Source organism: Cucurbita maxima, unplaced genomic scaffold (genome assembly GCF_002738345.1).
Source record: "Cucurbita maxima cultivar Rimu unplaced genomic scaffold, Cmax_1.0 Cma_Scf00019, whole genome shotgun sequence".
NCBI classification, from domain to species: domain Eukaryota; kingdom Viridiplantae; phylum Streptophyta; class Magnoliopsida; order Cucurbitales; family Cucurbitaceae; genus Cucurbita; species Cucurbita maxima.
In genome coordinates, this window is record NW_019272035.1 from 2,392,565 (window position 1) to 2,414,392 (window position 21,828).

General features: G+C 33.6%; 3 protein-coding genes across 9 annotated transcripts in view; 1 reads left to right on the forward strand and 2 right to left on the reverse strand.

Moving 5' to 3' along the window:
• Positions 1–2,144: 2,144 nt before the first annotated feature.
• On the reverse strand, positions 2,145–3,564 carry LOC111493996 (putative GDP-L-fucose synthase 2). Its single transcript, XM_023143970.1, has 2 exons — positions 3,454–3,564; positions 2,145–3,360 (listed from the first exon to the last, which is right to left on the reverse strand). Exons 1-2 carry the CDS (start codon positions 3,473–3,475, stop codon positions 2,405–2,407), a joined length of 978 nt encoding a protein of 325 aa, XP_022999738.1. The 5' UTR covers positions 3,476–3,564; the 3' UTR covers positions 2,145–2,404.
• A 1,950-nt stretch (positions 3,565–5,514) lies between these two features.
• On the reverse strand, positions 5,515–7,735 carry LOC111493976 (S-adenosylmethionine decarboxylase proenzyme-like). Its single transcript, XM_023143935.1, has 3 exons — positions 7,580–7,735; positions 7,224–7,397; positions 5,515–7,129 (listed from the first exon to the last, which is right to left on the reverse strand). Exon 3 carries the CDS (start codon positions 6,923–6,925, stop codon positions 5,756–5,758), a length of 1,170 nt encoding a protein of 389 aa, XP_022999703.1. The 5' UTR covers positions 6,926–7,129; positions 7,224–7,397; positions 7,580–7,735; the 3' UTR covers positions 5,515–5,755.
• A 5,277-nt stretch (positions 7,736–13,012) lies between these two features.
• The window catches only part of LOC111493984 (autophagy-related protein 18b), an 11,233-nt gene continuing 2,417 nt past the window's right edge, over positions 13,013–21,828 (forward strand). The window contains exons 1-10 of one of the 7 annotated variants that reach the window (XM_023143950.1): positions 13,015–13,183; positions 13,245–13,346; positions 16,413–16,486; positions 17,217–17,290; positions 17,408–17,517; positions 18,853–18,944; positions 19,272–19,384; positions 19,848–19,967; positions 20,371–20,516; positions 21,558–21,668. In XM_023143950.1, coding sequence (XP_022999718.1) covers positions 13,327–13,346; positions 16,413–16,486; positions 17,217–17,290; positions 17,408–17,517; positions 18,853–18,944; positions 19,272–19,384; positions 19,848–19,967; positions 20,371–20,516; positions 21,558–21,668 — 860 coding nt within the window. In that variant the 5' untranslated portion in view covers positions 13,015–13,183; positions 13,245–13,326. Of the gene's footprint in view, positions 13,184–13,244; positions 13,347–16,239; positions 16,315–16,412; positions 16,487–17,216; positions 17,291–17,407; positions 17,518–18,852; positions 18,945–19,271; positions 19,385–19,847; positions 19,968–20,370; positions 20,517–21,557; positions 21,669–21,828 lie in introns of those variants that run through there. The other 6 variants (XM_023143952.1, XM_023143954.1, XM_023143948.1 and 3 more) reach the window with 6 other exon arrangements.

The window sequence follows — 21,828 nt, forward strand, 5'->3', positions numbered from 1 at the left end:
AAAAAAAAAAAAAAAAAAAAAAAAAAAAAAAAAAAAAAAAAAAAAAAAAAAAAAAAAAAAAAAAAAAAAAAAAAAGTAAGGGGATGGAGATTACATGGGAACATAAGATTTTAGTGAAAATGATGGGTCTTAGGGTTTTGTTATTTTATGTGAATCTATTTTGGAATTTTTCTTCTCACTTTTCTCTAAAATATCATTCTATTTTTTTACTCCCAAATTTGTGTTGACCCTTCCTTTATATTTTTCCTTTCTTTTGTAAATATCTATTTATACTCAAAACCCTAAATTTTTTGTAAATGAATTATTTTAGATATTTTGTTCGTGATTTGTAGCTATTTTTAATTGTTTTTGTTAGATGAACCAGACTCTCCACATTGGTATGATATTGTCCACTTAATTAGCCGATGTGGGACTTTTCTTTTTCATCCAACACCTCCCCTCGAACAAAGTACACCTCCACTTAATCGAGGCTCGACTCCTTTTCTTTTGGAGTCTGAGTCATTTTTTACTATGCCTTCGAGGAGTAGTCTCCTTTTGGAGCTCTTTGTTCGTCATTTGAGGATTCTATTGACATGACTAAATTTACAGCACGACTCTGATACCATGTTGGATGAACACAACTCTCCACAATGGTATGATATTGTCTACTTTGAGCATAAACTCTCATTGCTTTACTTTGGACTACCACAAAAGGCCTCATAACATAATATTCCTAGATTATAAACTCATGATTATTTCCTATATTAGCCGATGTGAGACTTTTCTTTTTCATCCAACAATTTTATTTAAAATTTCCATTGAAATAGTAAAAATAATATCACATAATTCTTTCCACGAATATATGAAAATTTGCTCAAATTTAATGAACGCTCAGTAAGTATCTATTTAATTCTCGCATTTCTCTCTAATTTCATAATGTTTGCTTTTAGTAACATAAACCAACAATCTCAAGGCTACCTTCTACCTTTTTCAGAGCATTTAGGAGTGGTTTTTCTAGCTTCTTCAAGCTATTAGCGATCTCACTTTTGAAAAGGAGTATTCTCCACGTAGCTCTATAGAGGAACTAGTTATTGGCTACGGGAGCGATCTTTCTCCATCCTTCAAGCCATAGGAATCACTCTTTCAATAGGTAGTCTTAATGTGCTAAATAGAACTCACAACTCGACAATGAAACTAGTCATTGGTTACAGGTTTCCTTCAAGCCATTGGTAATCACTTTTTCAAAAGGTAGTCTTAATGTACTAAATAGAACTCACAACTCGACAATGAAACTAGTCACTGGTTACAGGTTGCTTACCTCAAGCCATAGATAATCAAATCTTTCAAAAAGGAAGTCTTATTGTGCTAAATAGAACTTGTAACTCAACAATGAAACTAGTCATTGGTTACAGGTTTCCTTCCTTCGAGCCATAGGTAATCACTTTTTCAAAAGGTAGTCTTAATGTGCTAAATAGAACTCGCAACCCGACAGTGAAACTAGTCATTGGTTATAGGTTTCCCTCAAGCTATAGATAATCACTCTTTCAAAAGGAAGTCTTAATGTGCTAAATAGAACTCGCAACTCGACAATGAGTTAGTCATTGGTTACAGGTTTCCTTCCTTCAAGCCATAGGTAATCACTTTTTCAAAAGGTAGTCTTAATGTGCTAAATAGAACTCGCAACCCGACAGTGAAACTAGTCATTGGTTATAGGTTTCCCTCAAGCCATAGATAATCACTTTTTCAAAAGGAAGTCTTAATGTGCTAAATAGAACTCGCAACTCGACAATGAAACTAGTCATTGGTTACAGGTTTCCTTCAAGCCATAGATAATCACTCTTTCAAAAAAGGTAGTCTTAATGTGCTAAATAGAACTTGTAACTCTAGACTAAAACTAGTCATTGGTTAGAGGTTTCTTTCCTACCGGTCGGGAGATATCAGAACATGTTAGGTCCACAAATTATTTCTCCTCAGATGAGAACTTGTTTTCCTCTAATTCACCCACGGGTAAAGGGAAGAGGAAATTGTCTTTTTATGAATTTGCCATGGGAGGTATCTCAGACTTGCACAAAGTAAGAAATGAATTTTACTCACCACAGATCTTCAAACCCACAAACATTTCAAATTCCCTAAGCCTTGCAGCAAACCAAATTGTAAGAAAGAAATGGTTCTCAAATCAGCAAATTTTATTCTCAATTGTAGAAATACAAACTGGCTCAATCTACTGGTAAGAAGATCAACATAATTGGCAAAGAAAGATATGACAGCAATCTCTATAGGCATCAAATCATATATCAGGCAGCAGCAAAAGCTTCAGATCTAAGCAAATTTGATTCAGTAATACAGATCTATAAACTAAAATCACAACAAAAGGATCAAACAGATCATTGAAAATGGTGGACTCACCTGTGTTCTTGTTCGTTTTTCATTGCTGCACATTTTGAACATACCATTTGTAAGTATCCACAAGACCATCCCTCAGAGAAATCCTTGGATTCCATCCCAATTCAGCAAGCTTGGAACTGTCCATCAATTTCCTTGGAGTTCCATCAGGCTTTGATTTGTCCCAAACAAGATCTCCTTCAAATCCCACCACTTCTTTAACCAATTCAGCTAGCTCTTTGATGCTCACTTCCTTCCCACTCCCAACATTCACATGGCCTAAATCGCTGTATTCCTCCATGAGGAAAGCGACGGCGTCGGCCAAATCATCGACGTGCAGGAACTCCCTGAGAGGGCTTCCACTTCCCCAAACCACTACTTCTTTTGCTCCGTTCACCTTTGCCTCGTGAAATCTCCTCATCAATGCCGGCAAGACGTGTGAATTCTCCGGGTGGAAATTGTCGTTGGGACCGTACAGATTTGTCGGCATTCCTGAAATCGCATTCCAATTGTGTTGAATTCGATACGCCTGACACATTTTGATTCCGGCGATCTTCGCCACCGCGTACCACTCGTTCGTCGGCTCCAGAGGACCGGTCAGCAATGCGTCTTCGGGAATCGGCTGTGGAGCGAATTTCGGATAAATACACGACGAACCGAGGAACAATAGCTTCTGAACACCATGGCGATAGGCCGAATCGATGACATTAGTCTGGATTTGAAGGTTAATGGCGATGAAATCCGCCGGATAGGTGTTGTTGGCGTGAATGCCGCCGACTTTAGCGGCAGCGAGGATAGCGAATCGAGGTTTTTCATTAGCGAAGAACGATTCGACATCGGATTGGCGAGTTAGGTCAAGCTCGGAGTGAGAACGAAGAAGGAGATTCGTGAATCCAAGCTGCTGGAGCTTGCGGACAATGGCGGAACCGACGAGGCCACGGTGACCGGCGATGAAGATCTTCGCCGATTTATCAGAGAGGAACGAGGATCCTGATGAAGCTGCAAAATTCAAAGAGAAAAGAAAATTTTCAGAAAGGATTTACAGTAGTGTCTAAGAAACACGAATAAACATCGAGTGAATAGAGAGAGTACCGTTGTCGGCGGCGCCGCCCATCGTCGGACGTGGAGGAGAGAATCGTCGGCGGCCGGGGACAGGAGGAAGAAAATGTGAGGGCGTATAATAAACGATAGAGTCGCAGATCCAATGTGGTTTTTATTGGGAGTTATCATTTGATTACGTTAGATGCAATCCTGGCCGTTGACTTCAACAATTTTTTTTTTTTTTTTTTTAGATGGTTTAAATTTTCGTTTAAATTATGTTAAATTAATAAAAATATCCTTTTTTTTTATTTTGTTTCGAAAATATGTATGATTATTTTTATTAATTTAGTCTTTTGAAATTAAAATATTAACTATTTTTATGGATTTTTTTTTTAATTTTCTTTTATAGAAATTTTAATTTTTTTTTTTTAATTCAAAGAATATTATTTTGAAACTTTTAAAATTTAGGAATATTTATTTCAGACATTAATTTAGCCTCTCTATTTATGTTAAGCTTTATTATATTTATTTCAATTAAATTACACTTTAAAATTTCTAACTCTATTATACTTAAAATCATTTTGATTGGATATTTTTTAATTATCTAAATTTAATTCATATACTTATTCATTGCAGGATAGCGGACATGGGAGGCTAACGAGAGATTTCTCACTTAGTCGAGTAAATAAATTAATTAATTTAATTTTTTTTAAAGGGTGTAATATTAAATTTGAATTTTTAAAAATGAGATTGGTAGAACATTTATTTTTTGTTTATGAAATATTATTAGATTTATTAATGTTTTATATTTTTTTAATAGAAATTATATTGTAACATAGACATTATCGATTCAAAAGTTTATTTAAAAATAATATTTTTTTAAAAACCAAAATTTCTAAATTGTTCAATGACGTCAACTTATATTTGTTATAATATTTGATTTATTTTGATTATCTTATCTTTAGAATTATAGTTGCTTTAGACTTGTGATAGTTATGTATGGAATACTTTCTTTAGTCAACTAGTGCTAATCTTGAAGATCATAGAGAACATACAGAGTTGAGATGAAACATCCGACTAGCCGTGTTTAAGAGTCTAAAAGGTCGGGAATCCTATTCGAACTCTTAAAAAACTCTTCAGCAACAGTTTGAAAGATTGACCTATTCGAGAATCTCTAGATCTATGCTTATTTTCAACTCCCCAAAGTATTTCGTCGCTTATTACATCCTTCCTCGTCTCTGGGTGCCTAGGTATCCACCGTAAGTCTTTCTTCGTTTGAACCTCGCCCTTAACTTTAAGGCTATGTCATCCTAAGGTGCTGTTAAATGGAAGAATCTTATCAACGTCCATGAATAGTAAATCATAGACCGAATTGCCGAATCGAAAAAATGAAGTGCTATCATATAATTTTGCATCGACTAAGTTCGGGAGTTAGAGATGAGTGGACTAGAACCTTTTTATTTGATTCTTTCTTCATTTTGCCAACAAATCACCACATTTATTGCACTAAACAAAATAAAATGTTTTAAAGGAATAAAGGGAAAAGTTATTTAAAAAGAAAAGTTTTGAATGAGGCTTTCAATTCACTCCACTTAATAATAAATAGTATTCTAAGGAAGTTTTTGTTTATTTATTTATTTAATGCAATAAATGTGGGAATCCTTTTTAATTTTTTGTTTTTTTATTTAATACAATAAATGCGGGAATTGTTTTTTAATTTTAATTAGTTTCTTTGTTTTTTCCTTTGAATATAGGAAGTTGTATTTAATTTAAAAAATCTTAAACAGATAATAATACCATTTTAAATTATAAAAACTAATAACATTTATTCAATTTTGGATTAATATTTGAAGGCCCATTTTGATAAAATCGTATTTAAATTTAGGCCCAAATATATTTAATTTAGATTCGAGTCCATATTGCAAATTCTCGAAAATAATATTATATTATAAACAAATAAATTTAGAAGTTTGGTTTAAATAAGCATTTTGTGTATTATTTTAAGTCTAGAGAAGGTAAAATTGTTAATTAATTAATTATTATATGCCATATTATTTAAATATTTTTTCCACAATTTTATTTCTGTTAAAACTTTTATTCCAAATTCAAGAGTTCATTACAATTACAACACAGCCATTGGCCTAGTAAAAATCATTCCGGTCACCACAACCCACGAAATGCGGTGACATAACGCCCAGCACAGACTGAAATTGCAATTACTTGGGGAAGATTAAAAACAAGCAACATGAAAAAACTAGCTGTGACTCGCAATCACATCACCGCCCTGTAATGCTAGAATCATGGAGACGTAAGAGAGATGTATGAAAAGATTTCAAGCTCTACAACATTGTTCCTAGGCAGACGGCATACGGCAGAGCACCGCTTCTTCCTCCGCCGCATCGGCGGCTTGCTTCCAGCACTGTATCAGCGGCGCCTTGCACGGTTGGGGCTCGGCGGGCCTTCTGTCCACGGTATACGTACGGTAAACTAGCCACTCGCCACCTGGCAGCTCCTGCTTCACCACGTTGTCACACGTGTACCCCTCCAGTGCATCACAATCAACGGCCCACATTAGGGAGCTACTGCCGCACGTGGCGGCAATTGAGAATTCAGCCGGAGAAAAGCATCGGAGCGCCCGGTTCGCCAGATGGGATAACGGCAGCTCCGTTGTGTCAAAGCACATAGCCTCGTAGCTGGCGTAGCTGAAATCATCCTCTGGAGTCACGTGCACCGTGGAGTACGCTGCACCTTCAATCCCGTTCATCGAGTATCCACACGGATCGAATTCAAAGTCGCAGATGGTGTGATTCGGAATTATCTCAGTGATTCCGGACATTTTCGTCATTTTATCCGCCGATGAGTCGCCTCCAGATTTTTTAAAAAACACCGCGGCCTTCTCTTTGTTCAAGCCCGTCATACAAATCTCTAGAGTAACCAGATCCGTACGATTACGGTTCATATACGAATGCGATTTCACAGCCGAAAAGATATGCCAGTTGCGATTTGGAACGGCCGGATCGCCGATCACGTAAGCCTCTGAGTGGAAATTAACAAAGTAGACATTCAGTGCGGTAACTTCCTCGGGGAAGCTCCGGTGAGGAGCAGGTTGATACTCGGGGAAGATGAAGGTTCCACGGGAATATTTCACGGCGACGGCGGCGAGTGAGAGCGAATCAGCGAATTGGAGAATCATCGGAATGGAGAGGAGAAGCTTGGTGGTGCCGCAAGTTTTGAGAATGATTGTTCGTGGATAAACGAAGAGGCTCGATTCGGAGAGGATGTAAGAATCAAATTCGGAGTTGGAGAGACGACATACGATAGTGCAGCAAGCAGGTTCGAGGATTAAATCGAGTTGAGTTCGAGTCAAGGCTCGGAGACCGAGTCCTTCAGGATCCTGGAAGATAGGCGGCTCGGAGAATGTGATTTCTAGACGTTTTTCGAAGCCTTCGAAACCGATTGGAGATGGAGGTTGTTCCGGCGCCGGATGCACCGATGCGTCTGTCAGTTTGGTGAACACAGTCATGGTTGAACACAATCGAAGTACCTCACAATAACAGGAAAATCAACAAAAGCAAACGAAAGAAACTTGGAACGTTTCTGTTCTCAGATTGAACAAGAAATTGGCCCTAATTAAGATCACTAAAGCAAATTCGAAATCGGAAGTTGTAATCTACAGAGACACCTCCTTTTTGGGTGCACAAAGGTATCAAGATGGCTTCCTCATGCACTGCCACAAGAAAAAATCAACGAAAAACGCCATTAGAACACAAAAATGCTCAGTCACTCAAGAACTCGAAGAAGAGATCGAACAACAATCTTACGTTGGAATACGCAGCAGATCGGAACTTTTCAATACCACCGTGAGGACGAACGTCTTCAATAATGTAACCAAGAGGAGCTTCGTATTGTTGCCTTTTACTACTCTTGCTACTACTACTACTGCTAGACTTTTTCTTACCGCCTTTCGCTTCCATTACAACATCCACGCTTCTTCTCTGCAACGAAAACAGAAAAACAGAGATCGAGACAACCAGATTCACAAATCAGAGATTAATCAACATTCTCACACACCAAAATACATCAGTTCAAAAATACCTTTCCAGGATGAAAAGAAGCGGAAAAGAGAATAGAAATCAAACACCGCAACTAAAAAATAATCCTAATCTCAAGTACTTACGAAATCTTCGTCAATGGCGGAATAAATATAGAGAAACACCAGTAATTCCTTGACAAATTTCCAAGCAAAGAAAGATAATTAGTAGAGAAAAGGATTCTTGGCTCAGGAACGAGAGATGCAGAGGGCAAGGAGGATTTGGCTGTGTGAGTAGGAGATGAAGTTAGAGAGAGGCTATTTATAGAGCCGAAGAGGAAGGCGCCCCTAACATCTGTGACGGCTGAGAGGAGTAGCGCTACTTGGGAGTGCCCATATCCGGAAATTTGGGATAGTGGAGGGTTTTTTTTGCAAAATATTTGTCGCACGTGGGGTGTCCACGAGATTTGCTTGGCCTAAAATCAACGGGAGAAGGGGAAGAAATCTGTAGTTTTCTCTTTTGCATATATACCCCTGTTCAAATTTTATTTCTCAAAATTACCCCAAATAATTTACAAATTTTTATTATTTGCACGATTAAACCATATTTAAATGGATGGATAATTTAACCACGATTTAATTAACTAAAGTATATACTTTCACCAAAATGTGACCGATTAAAATCTCTATTTTCCTAGATTCAACTTAATTTTTCAAAATATATGTTTAAATTAAATTGTAAATTCTAGATAAAAAATAAAAAATAAATGTTAATTAGAACACGACTCCACAATGGTATAATATTGTCCAGCATAAGTTCTCATGGCTTTGTTTTGGGCTTCACAAAAGGCCTCACACCAATGAAAGAGTGTATTCTTACATTATAAACACATGATCATTCTCTAAATTAACCGACGTGGGACTTTCATCATCCAACAGATGTTAATTAATGTTTAAACTTAAAGTAAGATAGAAGCTACCGACTAATTTTTAAAAATAAAAAGAAAACATATTGCTACAAAATATATTCTCAAATATTATATTTTAAGCGATCTAAAAAATGTTTCGAAGTACATTTTATTTATTTATTTTAATAAAGAAATTCTTCGAAGAAAATAATTACATTTTAAAAAATTAAATTAGAGAGAGAAAAGCATTGGAAGAGAATTGCATGGATAAAAATTGACTTCGGGAATTGGGATGATTTCTTTCCTTTTTTAAAAAAAAATTAAAATTAAAAGGTCTTCTACGACATGTCGACAACAGGTACCTAATCCATCCTTTCCGTTTGTTCCGTTTCCTGTACGTTGCACGTGGAATCGATGCCCTCAGCTTTCCAATGGCACGTGCCTCCCATGCAACACGTGCCCTAAAATAAATACCAACCAAACAGTTTTTAATTGGAAATTTGTTGAAGAGGATCAAATAATTTGTTTTTAAAATTATAATTAAAATTTTAGGATAAATTGTCGAAATAATTAAGATATTATATTTTTTATTAAAAATATATATTTAAATTATTGTTTGTACTAATACAAAATAAAATGATTCTTTAAAAAAATGTTAAACAAAATAATTCACATATTTTAAAAGTAATGTTTAATTAAAAAAAATGCTAAAAAAATTATTTAATGTTTAATACTCTCTTTTTCTTTTTGCATTTTGGCCTAATTACATGAATGTTTGGGTTGGGCGCCTCGTACCCCAAAATACGCCCAAAGTTGAGGGATATTAACGTAATATTACAGGATTAAAATATAAGAAAATATTTATTATAATTATTTTTATTCTAAAATTTAAGTTTAATTCATACAAAATTTAAACATATTTAATAAATGTTAAGTTAGTTTTTATTATTATTTTAAAGTTAGTTAATAACAATTTCAATAAAAAAAATGTAAAAAAAAAAAGACATAAACGGGTAGTATATTAATACTGATAGAAATTATATTTTTTAGAAAATAAAAATAAATTAAACTAATTTTAAAATCGATTAAAAATATAAAAAATTAAAATTTAAACGAAATAATAAAATAAGTTTCGAAGTATATTAACGAAGATAATATTTTAAAATAAACTATAAAATTTAACGAACTTTTCTCATGATAGTTTTAAAATATTTATGAAAAAATAAAAAATAATATTATAATGAATCAAGATTTTAATGAATTTCTATCTCGTGATCCATTAAATAGTCAAAGTCAACTCAGACAAGATTCGAATAGATTTGACGTATGCTATATTTTATATACTACTATAAAATAAAAGACAGAAATGACAAACATGGTTTAAAATTCTATAAAAAAAAAATAATTTAAAATTTTGTTATTTGGTAATAATTTAATATTACAAATACTCAGCACCCACTTGTCAATTTAATTATTAGGATGAGATTTTAAGATAGGAATCTATTCTCTTGGTATTGTTTTTTAAATTTGTCTCTTATTTTCTTTGTCCTTATTTTAAAATATTTTTAAAATTTAATATTTACCCAATTTAACTAAAATTAATTTAGGGAATAATCCTGACCTTTTGGGAAGCCAAAGTAAAGTCATAAGAGCTTTCAAAGTCGATAATATCATATTATTATGAAGAGTGGTGTTTATCTAACATGATATCAGAATCATGCTCTAAACTTAGTCATGTTAATAGGATTCACAAATGCTGAACAAAGGACTCCAAAAAGAAAAATGAGTCGAGACTGCTCGAAGACGTAGTAAAAAATGACTAAGACTTCAAAAGGAAAGGAGTCGAGCCTCAATTAAAGGGAAGGCGTACTTTGTTCGTCGAGATGCGAGGATTGGGTTACCCAAAGGTAATTTTTGCTTTTTTTAATAGTTATTTTAAAATGTGTATTGAAAATATATTTAGACTAAATGGGGGCAGAGACGGAGAAAGGGAATATAATCTCGTCCTCGACTCTATTTATCTAATTGGAAAAAATTGCACCTCACTCCCTCACTCATTTTTCGTCTAAAAAGACAATTTTCTCTCCATATAGGACGAGTCTCCACTAAATTAGAATTTTATTAAACAAATAAAAAATATATATATTAAATAAAAAATTAACATAAAATAATAATATTATTATTATTTAAAAAAAAGCTAGTCTCAAAATTAATTTTACAATAAAAAATATTTTTAGTAATATAATTTATTCAATCATTAAATAATCAAAGTGGAAAATTCACATCTCAACCCACAATCTAATATTCTCAAGAAACTATTTTAATAATTTTTTAATATCATTATTTTCACAGTTGACATTCGTATTTATAATATAATATTTTTCATTTTCATTTACTAATTATATAAAATTTAAGAGATATTATAATTATAATTACCATTGGCTTTTTAATATATTAATTTAATTTCTTTTATGGGAAATGGTAATTTTTTTATTACAATAATCAACTAATAAAAAATAGACATTAAAAATTTCCCAAAATTAAATTATTTAATAAAATGTGAAGTAAGTAAATATTTCTTATTATCTATTTAATTATTGTATTTAAATAAGTTTTATACCTATCTAAAAATGAGGTTTAGTTGATAGTAACATGAAAAAAAGACAAAATGATAATTGACGATTTTGTTAAGAGGATGTTTTTTTTGTAGGTTTGGGTCTCGGGATTTCTTTAAGATGCACCCTAGACAACTCCTTCATATTGTGATTGTAGAGGTAAGGCTGCCATTGCTCGATAAAAGTAGAAGTAGGATCATCGAAACTTATATGTGTTGAGTGTGTCGTTGAAAGGACTCGAAAGGCTTGTTGTGGTATTTATTGACCTGACCTCAAATAAGCGTCTAATTTTGCAATAAAAAAAATTATATTTCCATAAATTTAAATTTAATATACACTTTACTATAAAGGAAATAATTGAATATTATCGTGCTTGATTTTATTGACTTTTTAAAAAGATTATAATTATTTTATAAGAGCAAAAATAAAATAATTATTAAATTTATTATCATTAGGAAGAGATACTGCATATAAATTAATTGTGAGTTCCTACATAGATTTAAAAATTATGAGGCTGACGACGACACGTAAAAGACCAAAGTGGACAATATTTAATATCTGCTAGCGATAGGCTTGAATTGTTACGTCAATAAAGTTCCGCTATTGATTATACAAGGTTGTAAGACCTTAGGTTTTATATCTGTAGGGTATAAGCATCAAATCTGAGTTATACGAGATACCATCACTATATCATCCAATTTAATGTTTTTCTGTTTTTTAATGCGAACAATGATGAAACCGATATCAACTTGAAAGTCAAGTCTTTCCTTCACTGTTTAGGCTCTAGGCTAAGTTTGGTCATTCTGAACGATTTTTTTGATTAAGACATGCTATCAAAAGCTCGCTAGTTCGAAAACAAGTGATTAAAATATGCAACTATGTATACTTTCACTTGCTTGGTTAGCTTGGGTTTATATTTACTTCCATGCCAAAATGACAAGGTCTCGGCAGGACTCGTGCTTTAAATTTGAAACTCAATTTCTCTAGTACACATTTTTCTCTACCCTTTACTTCGAGATTTTTAAAAGTACTTCGATCGAACTTTTGGTATGGATTATACGTTTTTTACCACTATGAGAGTGATGATTTATTCTTGATGAGAGGTCGAGCCAATATGACCTACTCGAATAATTGCCCTATTTAATCAAATTGATTAGCTTCAATACTGTAACGGCCTAAGCCCACCGCTAGTAAATATTGTCTTCAACCACTCTTATAAAGAATTTTTCGTTCTCCTCCCCAATCGATGTGGAATCTCATATTTCAATCCCTTTAAGGGCACAACGTCCTCACTGACACTCGTTTCCTTCTCCAATCGATGTGGAACCCCTCAAATCCACCCTGAAGCCTAAGCTCATCGCTATCGGATTTTGTCTGCAATACACTCTTATAAAGAATGCTTCGTGTTTTCCTCCCCAACTGATGTGAAATCTCACAATCCACTCCCTTCGAGACCCAGCGTTCTCATTGACACTCGTTTCCTTCTCCAATCAATGTGGGACCCCCCAAATCCACCCCTTTGAAATTAGCGTAATCACTAGCACTTGTTTCCTTCTCCAATCGATGTGAGACCCCAAATCTACCTTCCTTCGGGAACCAACGTCCCTGCTGGCACATCACCTCGTGTCCACCCCCTTCGGGGCACAACCTCCTCATTGGCACATTGCTCGGTGTCTGGCTCTAATACCATTTGTAATGATTTAAGCCCACCGCTAGCAAATATTGTCCTCTCTAGGCTTTCCTTTTCGAGCTTTCACCTAATGTTTTAAAGCGCGTATGCTAGGGAGAGATTTCCACCCGTTAATATTTGGTTCTCCTCCCAACCGAGGTGAAATATCACATATAACTAGCAACAAACCTAATTTGGGTTGCTTTTTTGTGCAACTAAAAAAAAAAAAAATTAAGTTAGCACAAACACACAACCGGTCGATTCGGTAATTTCTGTTAGACGAACACGACTCTCCATAATAGTATGATATTATCCACTTTTACCATAATGGAGTTGCTATCGGATTTAAAAATTTGGATATACAATTTTCACAAAAGAGACCCAATTACGCTACAAGTCTACCGTCTTACGACCTGCAACTTTTTTGCTTCAGAATAAACAAACATCCGTTTCCATGGATTCCCGTCTCTGAGCTTCGATTCTCTCTCTCTCTCCCTCTCATGGCCAATCAACCATCTTCTTATCCAATTCTCTGCGCCTCCTTCAATCAGGACGCTAGGTATGTTCCTCCTTCTCTTTCTGTGTGTATTGAATGGGTCTGATCATTCTTTTTAGTTTAGGATCGTTCTCTGATTGTAACTACTGCGAAACGACTTTCATTGAATTATATGTAATCTGGAGGCGTGATTACTGGTGAAGCATATGGAGAGTAGTGCTTTTATGTTAGTTAGATAATTTTGTTTGTCTAGAGTTTTGTGAATTATCTGGTGTAGGTGTGGATTTTGTATTATCGGAGCCTTTGAATTTATTTGAACTTGTATGAGTAGGTTGGTTTTGAGTAACGTTTAATTTAGTGTGTGGGGAAGAATTTCAGAGAGGTTTTAGGGACGTGGTTAACTGAATTTATGCTAATGTGAAGAGTTTGAGCATGGGCGACTTTTATCGTTCATAATTATTCATCTTGTTTCAAGTATCTGTCGAACACTTCAAAAAAAGTTGTAGAGTTAGAGCTTAAGCCTTAAAAGAGAAAGCTGCAACTTAGCATCAAGTGCTCCAACTTACCTATGAAAGTCCATAGGAAGAATCTAATTGATTCATAAGATGCATGAGAAATTGTTGGCGGAGGCTATATAGAACTAGAAAAATGAAGTGGTCTTAAACAAGCCTAAGTGAAGTTCTACAACATATGAGTGAGAAAGATCCAAAGGCTTTCATCTAAGCCATCCAATTATTGTCAATGCAAAATTTGACAAAAATTCTGTTACATCTACTACCCAAACAAGTATGATAAACTTTGTTGGCTTCTTTTAAAGATATCTATCGAGTTAAGAAAGTTTCCACTAAAATTATGTGGAGATTATCAAGTGTTGTACGAGGAGGAGTTTGAATCAAATTCGCACACACACATATCTATGAGATTTTTTTGACCCTACTATATTTGGGTATCAAGAAAAATCGTTGTATATTTGATTGAAGGTAGGTGTCCACCAAATTTGAACTCATTCTCTTTTAAGCCCTTCACATTTTTTATTGGCCCAAATAGTCAATAGGCCAAACCATGGGGTTAAATAATTTCAAAGCATGGTACATAGTTATAATGCAAATCATACTTCCATTCCTTTCATGACATATGTATGCGTACTCCCTGGGCCTGACTATGGGCTAGTGCACACTCACGTTGTCAGAAGCCACGTAGGGTAAGGAGCACGTATCATATCATGGTGTACGCATCCCTACTAATCATGCTGGGAAGTATTTCAATGCTTGTGACATACAACATGCATGAGGTCTCATAGTTTCAGATCATGACAAATAGTAGAGGAAAGGGGAGGAAATGGGGGAGAAGTGGAGGAAATAGGGAAATTGAGGTGTATATGTGTGTGTGTTTATATATATATATATATATATTTATTTCATTGGACTATAACAAGTTATTGGTATACTTTGCAAGCTTTTGTTAATTAAAAAAAAACAAATAGTCAACTAAACAACATTTTCAATCAATGTTATAGTTAGAGAGATAAATATCATGAAAAGGACTGTTGAGGTTGAGATCGCGGTAAAAGGTTACGATCCTAGTGATTTTAGAGGTTGAGATAGAGAGAATTTTGGCTAAAGAGAACTTGATAGAGGCAGTTTTCTCTTATAGCTCATCTTGTAAAGGCATAATCATTCAAGGCCATATGAGACTGAATGATGATAGAAGGTATGATAAAAATCATGTTGAATATTATAATTGCCATAAATTTTTCCATATTCTTGGAAGGCAAGATTAAAATTAAAGAAAATGTTAGTTATGTTGAGGCAGTAAGAACGCCCAGTCTACTTTTCTTTTGGCATGGAAAGTTAGAGTGACATGTGAGAACATTTATGATACTTTGATAGTATTGCATGCAATAATATGTAAGCAAGCAAATCGCTATTCATTTAACTTGATAAATCTATTGGTAGATATCATGTATGGCAACTTTTCGGTCCTTAATAAAGTAAGACCGAGAAGTAAGATCCTTGTATCTAGAGGCCTTAGAAAATGTGATCCGTTATCTCTTTTTTTCTTTATTATAGAGGTGGATATTCATGGCATATTGGTTTCTACTGGAGTGGAGAAAGGGAGTATTCTCTTCTATTTGCATATGATTTTTGTTCTAAGATGGAAAGATTCTTTGTTAATCAGAACAGCTTATTTTCCTTCTCTGAATCCATGTCGACTTCAGAATAACAGAGGAAAAGGTTTCAATTATTGGTATTAATTGCAATTCCTCCAAACGGAATATTTTGGAAAATGTTGGTGACAGGAAATAATGTTGTTGATTTGTTTAGGGAACTAACTGAACTGATGAACATCTCAACTGCTTCAACAGAGTTAAGTCAAGATAGAGAAAATGAAGATTTTCCTTTTAATATGCTAATATAGAGAAACATTATATAGAATATACTTTAGAGAGGCGATGAGAAAGTAAGTGGCATGAAGTTGTTTCTTTTATACAAGGAAGAGATGATTTCCAAACAACAAAGAGATGAATACAGGTGCTGCAAATGCATTACGACATATGAGGATTGGACACAAGATTCCCTCAACATAGTGTAGATATAAAACCAATTTGAAGATGTGTACCCTCATTAAGCCAAGTCCATGCATTCCGCAAATATAGAGGCTTACCTTCTTATAAAAAAAAAAAATGGTTTATCTTTGATGCATTCTACACTATGTATGAATTTTGGATTCATGTACTTTGAGTTTATTGTGAATAATATAGTGATACACGTATGCATGGTTCAAAATCATAGCATTTGAGTTATTATAGGAGTCCAGATTTCCTTTGAAGTCTGTTAGGAATACTATTAGGATATTAAAGTTATATTAGTAATTAGTTATGGAGGTTGTTATTGGTTTGGTTATAAATAGGGAGTGAGGAAGGTGACAGCTAAGCATTTGGTGAGTGAATTATTAGGGCTTGGGAGAGATCTCAAGAGGGAGGTGCAAGTATCTTGAATTACTTGGTTATTTTGTAATTTCTTCATTGACATTGCAATACTGTTATCTTTGGTGTTTTATTATATTTTCTGTGTTCGGATTTCTAACAAAGTCCTACAAACATGTTGGTCTATGTTTAGTTGAAGCAAGTATGTGAAGAATAAAAACGGAGAAAGTTGAAAGTTGAGAGAATTGGTGAACCAAGTGTGTGTTAAATACAGAGTTCCAAGATCAATTATGTGACATGAAGCAAATAATAATAAATAAATAATTAGATAAAAATCTAAGATATTGGTTTGGTTGGAATTGGCAGTTTATTTGCAATAGGCACAAGAGATGGTTTCCGAATTTTTGATTCCAATAACGGAAGGCTCTGCTATGAACGAGGTATGCTTTTGAACTAGATTCTTTTTTTTTTTTTTTTTTTTTTTCTTATAATTTTGATTTTGTCAGCAAAGCTGCTTTAACAAAAAAAACTTGGACGATTTTTTTAAAAGAAATTGTATTGTGCTATATATTTCCCTTGTGCTTACCTAAAATGACTAGGTATGCAACATTCTCAGGATTGGTAATTTTTGTGGTAAGATATTCAGACTTGTTGATTGACGTGGAGTTCTTGCTGGACCCTTGATTTGTCCTGACAACTGCCATTTTTTTTAATTATATATTTAGTTCAGAGATGTTTATGGATAACTCTGAAAAATTATGATGAAGTATTTGTATGAAATCGTTTTCATGCACAAAACGCGCCTGCAGCCGGATACTAATTAATGAAGTTTTACTATTAAGGCATGGAATCAGAAATGTTGCATGTTTGCAAAATGATTTAGTTCTCGGTATCTTTTCTCTATGTTTTACACATATAAGTAGACAGATAGGCACATGATTCGATTTTGTGTTCAGGTAAAAATAAATTTGATTTTTCTTTAACGAGTTGTTATCTATTGTCATGAGACTCTTTGTTTTTGCAATCAAGTTCACAATTTTTTATTTAGAAAAGAATGAACTTGAAAGTTTTGATTTATGTTGATTTTTTACCTTTTAGTATTTGGAAGTATGAAGCTCTTGAGTACACCTTCTGTGTTTGATCTAAAACTTTCACGTTCTTTCTTGCTAGCTCTTGGTGCATTCAATATTGTTGAGATGCTGTTTAGCTCTAATCTTGTTGCCATTGTTGGAGCTGGTGAACAGGTGATTTGGAAGTTGATTATAGCTACAATTCAATAATTATCTATTGTAACATGCAGTATCTCACATTTTATGCATCTGGTTGCTAATTAAAATATATTTTTCCTTGATTGTCCACAGCCATCTTTATCCCCACGTCGTCTTTGCTTGTTTAATACAATGAGTGGAAATGCCCTTAGAGAACTGAATTTCTTAACTTCAATACTAGCTGTTCGCATGAATAGGAAAAGGTAAAGGAAAAAAAATTTAGCTATTAAGATGCATTATTTTTAAAAATGTTAATGATGTATGATGTGTGATTTTTTATTTATTTATTTATTTTTACAAGAAGCTACATTTCCATTAGTATATGGTAAACACAATTTTTTATCATATTTTATATCATATAAATTTGCTTTTGTTCTGGAACTTCTGATGTTAAGTTGGTAACTTGAACAAATTGGTATCAGAGGCAGCTTGTATGCTAATTTGTAGTTGACAGAATTTTATAAATGAACTTGAGAAATGAAAGCTAGGCTAGATGACGTGAATACTAATAAATAATTGATCCATACGTTATATATTTTTGAAATTTTCTATATATTGACCATTGACTATTTTACCTACCTTTCAAATCTAGTACCTATGTATCAAGCCCGTTTAATCCAAGAAACCATCTTTCTATTATTTATTTAAGGGTATAAGATGTTTTCGACATTTTGGTTATCATCTTTCTCCTAGCTTTTGAGCAATATCCTGTAATTTCCTTTTTGGTGGCTTCAATTCTTGGGTTTAGTTCGTGTTTTCCTTCTTTTTGGTTGTACATTGGATGTTCTTGATGGAAGTGGCTAAAATATACAAACAACCTTCAACTTGGATAAATGAGGTTTTGGAATTTTCCTCCACCTGAAGTTAGTTTTTTATGTGGTCTGGCATACTTTTAGACTCTTTCTTCTAATTGGAAATCGAATTTTAGTGGCCTATTATTGAAAGAAAAAAAGAGTACCTATCTTTTAAGCAAAACTAAAACCATCAAACATACTTGATTTACTAGAAGGAAGTTCGTTTTTGGAAATGGTGGCTGCATTAGACCCTTCCTTTTTCAGAGAAGAGGAATTCATTTGTCTAGACCATTAACAGACTGAACTTTACAAGCATCGGTAACTTTTATTTTCAAGTAAGGTTGAGAATAATTGTGTCAGTTTTTGAAATAATAATCTGGTATCTATGGTGTGAAAAGAATGCAAGAATTTTCAGGGACGTTTTGTCATCATTTTATAGCTTTTTGGATTTTATTTTCTTTTATGCATTGTGCCGGTGTAAGCATAAACACCTTTTTTGAGATTATTCTTTCATCTTTGATTTCAATTAGCAAGATTTTTTGCAACTCATCCATAGGTGTCGGGAATCTTTTATGCTTCCTTAATTTCATTTATCAATCGAATTTGTTTCTCCTCTCAAAAAAAGTTACTTTCATAAATATAATAGGAACTTATATTTTATTTATTTATTTATTTATTATTATTTTTTGTATTTCTACCTGTCTTTTAAGCTGTACTGACTCTATGATTGGATGGAAAATGCAGACTTATTGTACTACTGCAAGATAAGACATACATATACGACATAAATAGTCTCACAATCTTGGACACGATTGATACAGTACCAAATTTGAAAGGTCAGGTTGGTATATATTCCTGTTTGTACTTGCTATGTCTTGCATAATATGTTCATGCTAGAGAGTTTTGGCAAAGTTTCTTGCATTTCTTTACATTGCTGTTCTATTCAAGAACTGTCATTTGCTCATTCCAGTGCTTGAACTTGGTAAAGAACTTTTAACTGTCATTTTTATATTTTTATGGTTCATTACTGCCGTAAACACAGTCTACATGCTTAATAAGTTGACCCAAATCTTACATGCTTTATAAGTTGGGTTTTGATTCTGATGTGTGAGTAACAAAATCTTGTTGACTGAGGGTTCTTTTCCAAAAATTAAAATTCTTAGGAATCTGTGCATTCTCCCCCAGTTTGGATGGTTGCTTCTTAGCTCTTCCAGCCAGCATCACTAAGGGATCTCTGTTGCTGTACAATGTCATGGAGCTTCAGTTACACTGCGAGGTTTGGGCTTTAACTTTCCTTGTTTGTGGGGAAGGAAGAAAAAGATGTAGGATAAAATTATAAATTGTTGTCCGACATGATCTGTACTTTTTAGAAATTGTCATGGTTTTTTTTTTTTTTTTTTTTTTTTTGGAATAAAGAAATTTCCATGGTTAGTAGTAATGCAAGGTTTGTAGATCCTAGTGAAATGTGCATATGTGAGAGTGGCTAAAATTGCACACACTCGTTTAGGAAGATCTGGGAACAGGCATCATCTAGTCTGTACTGTGACACTCTTAGTAACAATCAAACATTATTGACGGTTTCAGTTTTTTAATCTTTCCAATACTCGTGATTTGGGTTCTATTTATTGACCATGACCTTAAATGACAATAATTTATGCAATTTATCCTTTTTAATTGACTACATTTATTTTTTAATCCATTGTAATTTTAGCTTATTGTTTGCGGAAATTTAATTGCAGATAGATGCTCATCTTGCACCGCTGGCCACAATGGTCCTTTCTTCAAATGGGATGTACATAGCAACAGCATCAGAACAAGGAACTATGATTAGAGTGCATCTGGTATCGGAAGCAACTAAGGTGGAAAAAGTCTCTCAACATTTATATTGGTTGTTTTCTACCCACCATGTGAGATGCTTTGAATGTTATTAAAATCATGATCATAAATGGGTTTTTACCATCCTATCCAAAACTTCTCCTATGGTTTTTGGACTGGTCAGAACAACTATACTTATCTTCCTGGGAAATTTATTGGAGCAAAATTGGTTTCTTATTGATAGCATTGGATGTTAAGACTACACCTTTTGAGACATTGAAAACTATTGATACTTGCGCATTTGTTGATTAGTCGAGCTTATTCATCTTGAAAGCAGTGAATTACTTTTTGGTTTTGTTCAGTCTGTCTCTTTGAATCATTGGTTTTCGTCGTCTTTTCTTTTCATTTTCCTTCTTTAGATGGTACCTAACTCAAAATTTTTGGCAGTCATATAGTTTCCGGAGAGGATCATATCCATCAACTATATTTTCATTGTCCTTTGGGCAATGTTCTCAGGTTCCGGAAATTCTGGTGGCAACTAGTTCCTCTGGTTCTGTTCATGTTTTTCCTCTGGGATTTGCTATAAACCAAAGGTGACTGCATCTGTTTTTTCTGTCAGAAATTTAGGAAGGATAAATAATTTTTTTACGCAATGTTGTATGGGTTTTTAATCATGCTTGTCGGATTCTTTAATTGACAATCCTTACATCTAGGTTTTAGTTTTAGGTGCTTCTGTTCTGCTTCATGGGTACTCGGGTGAACCATCAATATGCATTATTCACCATGTTCCTGATATTTGTATTTCCTAATCTTTCAAACACCGACACACCTTTTTTTATTCTTTCTTTATTACTTCATTTTTTTTTTTTTTATATTTCATCACAGAACTTTAAGGTAGTCGACAATATATAATTTTTCAGTCTGTTGGATCTTTAATCCGATAATGAAGTGCAAGATAGATTTCCCCATATTTTCTAGGGACTAGAAATTGTTGAAAGAAAAGAAACTGTAATGTCATAGAACGGTAGATGAAAAGAATTGTGAAGTTATGATTACAATTTTCATGCACTGGCAGAAATTCGACTCCTGAAAGCTAATGACGTTTGGGAGGGGTTATGTCAAGAAATGTAGATATGAGCACATTGTAATCAAGGTGTACTTAAATTATATTATTTTATTTTTAAAATGTATCAACAATTTCATACATCCGTGTAATTTAATTGTTTTTAGTTTTTTTAAAAAATTGTATACTATAATGCATCTCGGCATGTCCATCATGTGTTTGGACATCCCTAAAACATGGGGGAAAAAATTTATACATCCTATTCCTAGTCATGTTGGGTGTTCCATGTTTGTGTTTTGTATATATTCAGTGCAGATATTTTTTTCTGTAGTTTCTTGCTTAGTATGCATCTCAACCTAAAATTAATTCAAAGCCCTTAAGTTTTTCCAATACCAAAATTTTCCCTTTTTCTTTCTGTAAGCTCTTCATGTTGTTTCATAAACATGGAAGTGATTCACTCTCTTTCATCTTTTTTTAGCAATAAATTTTGTGCTATGGAGATTTCAGGGATGATCTGATTGCCCTCTGCTGATTAGCTTGATTTTATCTGGTTCCTTTACTGTTGAGGCAGCAGGAGATCAGGTGGCTTTCTTGGATCGATAATGCTCGACTCCATAAGTGATGCACTGGATCCAGCGCACCATCACATTGTGCATAATGCTGTACCAGCAGGAATTAAAAGGTATAGCATGTTAATTGAGATAATTTTCTGGTAATATCTAACCATTCTTTCAAGTCAGCAAAGTTCTACCCCGCACAAAAAAAAAAAAAAAAAAAAAAAAAAAAAAAAAAAAAAAAAAAAAAAAAAAAAAAAAAAAAAAAAAAAAAAAAAAAAAAAAAAA

Coding starts and splice junctions, on each gene's coding strand:
- LOC111493996 (XM_023143970.1), bottom strand. CDS start 3,475: ATGGGCGGCGCCGCCGACAACG. Junction 3,361..3,453: donor GGGCGGCGCCGCCGACAACG/GTACTCTCTCTA, acceptor TGAATTTTGCAG/CTTCATCAGGATCCTCGTTC.
- LOC111493976 (XM_023143935.1), bottom strand. CDS start 6,925: ATGACTGTGTTCACCAAACTGACAGACGCATCGGTGCATCCGGCGCCG.